Source organism: Arachis ipaensis, chromosome B10 (genome assembly GCF_000816755.2).
Source record: "Arachis ipaensis cultivar K30076 chromosome B10, Araip1.1, whole genome shotgun sequence".
Classification (NCBI taxonomy): domain Eukaryota; kingdom Viridiplantae; phylum Streptophyta; class Magnoliopsida; order Fabales; family Fabaceae; genus Arachis; species Arachis ipaensis.
The window spans coordinates 133,146,267-133,154,415 of NC_029794.2; the positions used below are offsets into that span (position 1 = coordinate 133,146,267).

At 29.2% G+C, this 8,149-nt stretch overlaps 1 protein-coding gene across 1 annotated transcript; it reads left to right on the forward strand.

Annotated features, from left to right (window-relative positions):
- LOC107624447 (cation/calcium exchanger 2-like) lies at positions 5,490 to 7,779 on the forward strand. Its single transcript, XM_016326941.2, has one exon. It carries the CDS (start codon positions 5,954 to 5,956, stop codon positions 7,658 to 7,660), a length of 1,707 nt encoding a protein of 568 aa, XP_016182427.1. The 5' UTR covers positions 5,490 to 5,953; the 3' UTR covers positions 7,661 to 7,779.

Genomic DNA, 8,149 nt, shown 5'->3' on the forward strand with positions numbered 1-8,149 from the left:
ATCCTAAAACAAAGTCAATTTCTTTTACACGAGTATTATTTTTTTACTTGATAAGTTAATAATTAATTTATTATAAATTTTAATTTTGTCTGTTAAATACCAAATTTACACGTATAATATAAAATTTAAATTTCTAACATTTATTTAAATAAATAATTAAGTGATGAATTAATCATGCTAATGAGTTATAGCCCAAATGATAAGATTTAAATTTCTAATATTTATTCACTTCTTCTATTTTCTTGAAATACCACAATTTTACCTATTATTATTGTCGACCGATTATCCATCGCCATCTCCACTCGTACTAGATCCTAAACGTCAAATCATAAATTTTAAACTCTAAATAAATTTTAAAATTCAAAATTTAAATTTTGTTTTATTTTATTTTACTTTCAAATATTCTTTTTACCTAAATTTTGATGTTTTATTGTTTTTAGTTTATAATGTTTATTTTATGTTCATTTTTTCTTTAATTATTGTTGACTAATTTTTAAATTAACGGGCTGAATTAATACACGTTCCTCTTTTCAAAATATAAACATCTTCGTAAATCCTATACTACTAAAATTATTAAAGTGGAAGCGAGAGCAATTATTAGAAAGAAAAAAAAAATGACAAAGAACGATAAATATTATCTGTTACATATATATGATGTTTATCTGCTTGGTCCAGATGCCTAGCTATCTGTCTTGGTATTGATCATTATATATAAAAAAAAATGGAAGAGATGATGAGATTCTTTGACGATCAATTCAGATCGCTAGGTTCAAATTATAAAAGGACAGTTTCCTGATAATGGCAACAAGAAGAGAATGAACAACTCATTCAGCTGTCTTCTCGACATGCACCAAAATTCAAATAACAATGTTTGTGTTAGATCAACATGCACGCCATCTTGATGGATATTATCCATTTTGGTATGATATTCATGCACTGAAATTCAACTTAGCTCTACTTAGTTAGAGCCATTAACTTTAGACCGGTGAATGTTAATGTATATGTTTCGAAAATATTATATATTTTTATTTTTAATATTGGGTTAACAATGGTGTTTTTTTTAATTGTTTACTGTGGTATTTTTTTAAATTGTGGGATGATTTAATTTACGGAATACAAATCGGATCGTCCGATTTTTAAAAGGTATAGAAATCAGACTGTCCGATTTTTGTACTCGGACCGTCCCGATTTGTGTACTCCAAATTTTTTTTAATTTTTTAAACACAAATCGGAGGGTCCGATTTGTGTACTCCAAATTTTTAAAATTTTTTAAACACAAATTGGACCTTCCAATTTGTGTACCTCTCATAGTTTTAAAAAACACTAAAATTTACCATGTTAAGGTATAACACCCACCCTACTTCCATATCTAAATTTTTTAGCCAAAAAATTAAGGAGCGCAATACTTTTTGACTTTTAAATCAAAATTTTTAATCTTAAATTTTGAAATTTTGAGCTTGAATTTTATTAATAATGTTGCATATTTGTGGAACTTTTTTAGATTTCTCAACATCTTGTTTTTGTAAGATTAAATATCTAACTATTATGATAAAAAAGTCTAAAAATTAAGTAAATAAATTAAGTAATTATAAATATCTAAAAATATCTATAATATGCAAAACCTAGAAATATTTAGAGATTATAATGTATCGATTTATAAGCTTATAAAAAAACCATTATAGAACTCATTGTAATCAATTAAAAAACACATAAGTCTTATTCATCTTTAACTCATCAATAATATAATTATCAAATTCTTTAAACCATTCATCTAAATTACTTCTTCATCAAAATTTTCTTTGTTATTTTTATTATAATATTTAAGTCCATAATACACTAAATTAACTTTAAATTATTTCATAGAATTAATAAATTTTAAATTTTAAATTTTAAATCATAAAATTCTAAATTCTAAACTTTAAATTCTAAACACTAAATTTTAAACTCTCAATATAATCTATTGATTTAAAATATAATAAACAGAAAATTAAAATTTCTCTGATTGACAAAACTTTAGGGATGAAATGTTTAGATTTATTGCCCTTACTACAATTTCTTTTATTTATAATAATGGATACCTACATTTTTATTGTCACATGCTCGTATCATTAATACTTGTTAATTCTTATTCTTAATAAGCGATAATGGTGTGTTAATTACACTACTTTATATATAATAGAAATTCAGGTGTAGTCAACTTTATGTGAAGTTAATAATTAAGAGTTGTTAGATAAAAATTTAATTAAATTATTTAATAATTTTTAACTATCAACTCCTCATGAAATTGATTGCCTTCAAATTTCACCTTTATATATGTACGACCAATAATGCAGCTATAGGATATATATTTCCCTTTCGATCGATCTTGTTGCGATTTCATGATATTGGAATTTAATTTATGCTTGGCCATGCTTGAATGCATCATCACACTACTCATAGTGTAGGATCAAGTAAAATTTTGGAATAAGATCTTTAGATTAAAAGTTATTTCAACACTTCTTACATTTCACGTGCTATTTGCCTTTTCAATTTTCACAAATTAAATACTTCATCTTTTTTGTTTCGACTTTCTCACTTTCTTAGATTTTTTTTTCTACTCTATCAAGGTTAATTAGTGGTATTCTTTTAATCAATAAATATCATTCTCTATTGGTGTTTAGTTAATGGTTAGATTATTATTTGTGGTTTTTTCTTGTAATTTTTTTCTAAATTAGTTTCTTATATGATATTATGCGACATATATGATCTCATGAAATATATAATCAATATATTATGAGTATCGAAGATCAATATTTGCAAAAGAACTCCACATAAAAAAGTTAATACCTAAAAAATAATCTTATTATATTGCCTTGTGTTCTCCTCAACGAATTTTATAAGATTTTTGGGTTGTATTTGGTTCTGGAAATATAAAACAGGATAAAATAAGACACTAATAATAAGATATAAAAGACAAAAATACAAAAATTAGTATTTTTATATTTTATTTAATGATAAATGTCTTTTCTGTAAATATGAACATAAAATACATTAATTTAATGTTTTTACACATAATATTTTTATTCAATCTCATTTATCAAATATAATTTTGTATCTTTATATTTTTAGCTCAGTGCCTCGTACATATAAATAACCGCAGCCTTGGTTCTTCCACCAACCACTAGCCAAACGGAAGAACTACCTAAATAGGGTTTTAACCAAAAAAGAAAAAAAAAAAAGAAACTAGTAAAGTTCTGCAAAATTGATAAAGGCATTAATGTTATTTGCACACGTAAATTGGTGTTATTTGATGAGTTGAAACCATTTTGACCCTGAAATTTTTGATCGGCCTCAATTTCGACCTCTAAATTTGTAGTTATCCAATTAACACCCCTAAATATTGGATTGTGCCTCACACTTGTCCTTGTAGCTATCTCGGTTAACGGAGATTTGATGTGACACGTTAAGTTGACAGAGTGTGTATTCACATGACACCCAACTTGCTAGAATGGATGTGTGATGAGTGAATAACGTGGTAAAAGTTGAATGAACTCAATTTGCAGCCCTCTTTTCCCAATATGTTCGAGACTTTGGTGGAGAAATTGAGTTCATTCAACTTTTGCCACGTCATTCGCTCATCACACATCCATTCTAGCAAGTTGGGTGCCACGTGGATACACATTTCGTCAACTTAACGTGCCATATCAGATCTCCGTTAATGGAGATAGCTACAGGGACAAACGTGGGTCACAATCTAATATTTGAGGGTATTAATTGGGTAACTATAAATTTGGGGGTCGAAATTGAAGCCGGTCGAAAATTTCAGGAGGCAAAATAGGTTTCAACTCGTTATTTGATACACCAACATAAAAAATAAGGATAAAATATATTTTTTACTCTTAATGTTTGTGATTTTTTTTAAATATTCTTAACGTTTAATTATATTTAATTTTATCCCTAACTTTTTTAATTTGTATTAAAATTATTCTTGGATGTTAATTCCATTATTTAAAATGTTGGGGACAAAAATAAAAACGTTTAGGAATATTTCTGAAACAAATAAAAAATGTTAAAGACAATTGAATGAATAAAAAATATTAAAAAAAATTGAATAAGATTAAATGTTAGGAGTATTTTTAAAAAAAATTACAAATTTTAAAGACAAAAAAATACTTTATCAAAAAAGATAAAATAGGTAAAAATAAATGAGAACTACAATCAAAATAATACTTGTAAATTATGTTTATAAAATAAAATTCTAATTTCAGTGTACAAATCATTTATCCTATATAAAAAGATAAACACAGGACACACAATACAAAATCAAACACAAAAATTGGGAATCTACTTCTCCATATTTGTTATTATATATTTATAAATACTAAAATTAATTTAATTAAACTGAAAATAAAACTTCTAATTTATGATGACTAGCTAGTAGAAATATAGAATGCTACTACTTTTAATGAAGATAAATTATTCTAGTACACTAAATTTTTGTAACTTATTAACACTGATTTTAACATCTTAGATTTTGATGTATTTTTTACTTTGAATACTTTAACTCTTAATTTTTCATCCTTAAATTTTATTGGTATTAAAAAAATAATGCACAAAATAATGAAATATCATTATTCTTAGCTATAAAATAACAAGGAGGAAAAATGGAAAATATTTTTAGCAAAACAAATACAATTAAAACGAGAGTGATAATATATATTTCCTATCAATTCATTTTGTGAGTTAAAAGATTAGAAGAAAAAAAACCTAAACCAGTCAATTCCAAAGCGCCAAGCTCACTGAAATATTTGACTTCTACAGCTTTATATGGCCTTGTAACCAGATGTTGTGTGAATGGAATTTCTTTACCTCTTGTTTCTTGTATCATGGATGATGAATGACGTTTACAACACAATTTTCGCAAGATGAAAAAAAAAAAAAGAGGGTAGAATGTGAAAAGGACATACCTAACATATATAAAAAGGAAAAAAATGAATTAGGCCAATTCTACAGTATTTATGAGTTGGTACCTAAATTTTACCTAACTTACCTTTTGTAGTAAATTTTAATTTTTTAAAAATAATTTATTATTATATTTTTTAAATTAAATATTATTTTTTAACTTTTTTTAGTAAATAAACACCACCTTTTAAACATCATAGCATCACCAATGAATTAACAGAAAGAACTGCTACGAAAATTATCCATAGAGGGGTCACAAAGGTCAACAATGGGGAGGAAACTTGATGTGAAATGCAAGATTAGAAAATGGGCCTAAGGGGGATCTTGGTTCTTACTTCTCAATTTCTCAAAATTATTACTGGAATCTTTCTCTTCTTTTCATAGATATTAGATACCCAATTTGAATAACAAAAAAAAAAATCTAAATTCACATAATAAATCAACCATTTAAATTAATCATGGAATCTTTAAACTCTACCTAGTGGCTCTCTTACCCACACGTGTCAGTTCCATTCAAACGTCCCTATATATTTCCAAGAAATTTTCCTCAAAATGGACTGCAAAAACCAAAACACACAGACAACACGTCCTGTGTTGGCAAATCTTAATATACAATAATTCATTGACGTGATTCTGGTTGAAACCTTTATTAGTATCTTAATTTTTTTTGGGACTCCAATCTAGCCAACTTTCATTATTATATACAAATCAAAATTATTTGTGCTTTGCCAAATCTTCACTCATCCTCTTATGTCTTTTCCTTAACAATCAAAAGCCAAACAAGAACACCAGTTTGTTCATTCAAACCAGAAACACAAAAGCAATCATTGAGCAGCAAAGTTTGGATTTTTTCTTTGATTCCTTTTCTTTATCATGGTCTCTGTTTCGGTCTTATACTCTGTTTCTCTTTAGATTTCTTCTTTACTCCTTCATTTCCATATACCCTGAAGTTCCTTAATCATCAAGTTACTATTTTTGTGCCAAAATTAGTGTTTTTGAATCCAATCTGAACATGGGTCACTACACTTTGTTGTTGAACACTTGTTTTCTTATAGTGGTGTGTGCCTTCATGGTTGTTCATTTGCAACTTCCTGAAGTTGTCGATGTGGACAACCACACCGACAACTCTTTCTCTAACATAACAACCGACCAAGATTGCAACAGTTTGCACAACCATGACGACTACAAACACAAGTGTCTGTACCTCAAATCCAACGATCCATGCGTGTCTCAGGGCTACATCGATTACCTTTTCTTCTTCTATTGCAAGCTTGGGAGGTTCCCTCTTTTAGGTTACACTCTATTGATACTTTGGCTCCTTGTTTTGTTTTACATGTTGGCAAACACTACTTGTCAGTATTTTTGTCCTTCACTTGAAAATCTTTCAAAGTTTCTCAGGTTGTCGCCAACAATTGCTGGGGTGACTCTTCTCTCCCTTGGCAATGGTGCCAGTGATGTCTTCTCAAGCCTTGTTTCTTTCCAAGGTAGTGGGACCCAAAGCATTGGCTTCAACACTGTTCTTGGTGGGGTTTCTTTTGTCACTTGTGTTGTTGTGGGCCTAGTTAGCATTTCAATACGTAACAAGAGTGTTGGGGTTATCAAATCTGCGTTTGTGAGGGATGTTTGCTTTCTCTTTCTCGTTCTTTTGTTCTTGTTTAGCATCTTGATCAGTGGTGAGATCAATGTTCTTGGTGCAGTTGGTTTTACTCTTTTGTATGGGTTGTATGTGGTTGTTGTTTACGTGTCTTCCACGCGATGGAAGGATGGTTGTGGTGGCGAAGGGGTTGTCGGGGTTGTCGGGGTTGATGGTGTTGCTGATATTGCTGAAAATCTGAACGTGCAGCTTCTGAATTCCATTGAGAAAGGTTTTATTGATGAAAATGAAATGAATGATGTTAAAGAAAAGAGGAACTGGTGTTTGGGATCTTCAATATGGCGAAATTCCCTTTATGCCCTTGAGATGCCACTTTACTTGCCAAGGAGGTTGACAATTCCGGTTGTTTGTGAAGAAAATTGGTCAAAGCCATTTGCTGTGGGTTCAGTGATTTTGGCACCGGTTCTGTTATGTGTAATTTGGGTTCCTTTTAATCGAGAAAATTTTATGAACACCTTTATGATCTATGGGATCGGTTTATTAATTGGAATTGTACTTGGAATAGCGGCAATTTTAACTACAAATATGTCGGCGCCGCCGCCGCGGAAGTGGTTGTTTCCGTGGCTTGCCGGAGGGTTTCTGATGAGTGTGACTTGGAGTTACATTTCAGCTCAAGAATTGGTAGGGTTGCTAGTTTCAATTGGATACATTTGTGGAATTAGTCCTTCAATTCTAGGGTTAACGGTTCTTGCTTGGGGGAATTCACTTGGGGATTTAATGACGAATTTAACCCTGGCTATAAATGGTGGATCTGAGGGTGCTCAAATTGCAATTTCAGGTTGCTATGCTGGCCCAATATTTAATACTCTTGTTGGGTTGGGTTTGTCTCTTGTTACTTGCACTTGGTCACAGTACCCACAAAATGTTGTCATCACTAAAGATTTATATCTATGGGAGACAATGGGATTTTTGGTCATTGGATTAATTTGGGCACTTGTGGTTTTGATTAGAAAAGATATGAAACTTAATGGACTTTTGGGAGTGGGGCTTTTGGTAATTTACTTCGTTTCTCTATTTCTGAGGCTAGTTCAGACTAAAGGGTCTCTAGATCTAGACCAATTCTAATAGAACTTTATAATTGATAATTCTTAATTTCTAAGCCTGTTATTATTGTAAAATTGGTGTATTGATACAAGTTTAATAACATAGATTTAGAAACACTCATGAATGAGTTTTTATTATCAGAGTTCTTAAGTTTATGATGCTATTAAAATTGTGTTCATGATGTAAGAAGTATTTATTAGTATGAATTTGCCATAAGTGTTGTGTAACTATTATTATTGGTATTGCCAAAATGGCTTTACATTCTGTAAAGGAAACTTTTGCAGTTTCAACCATGATAGGAAGGTCTTAAGTGTAAATTTCTTTGCTGCATGATTATTAATTTAGAAATTTTGTTTATAGCCATTATAGGAGCAATTTCTTATTCTAATTGACCAATTTTTTTATAATATAACTTTTATAATCATCAAAAGTTAAATAATATCACGTATTAAAATTTAAATATTTAATTTAATTTACTTTTTTTTTTATTTATTATACAAATAATATTGC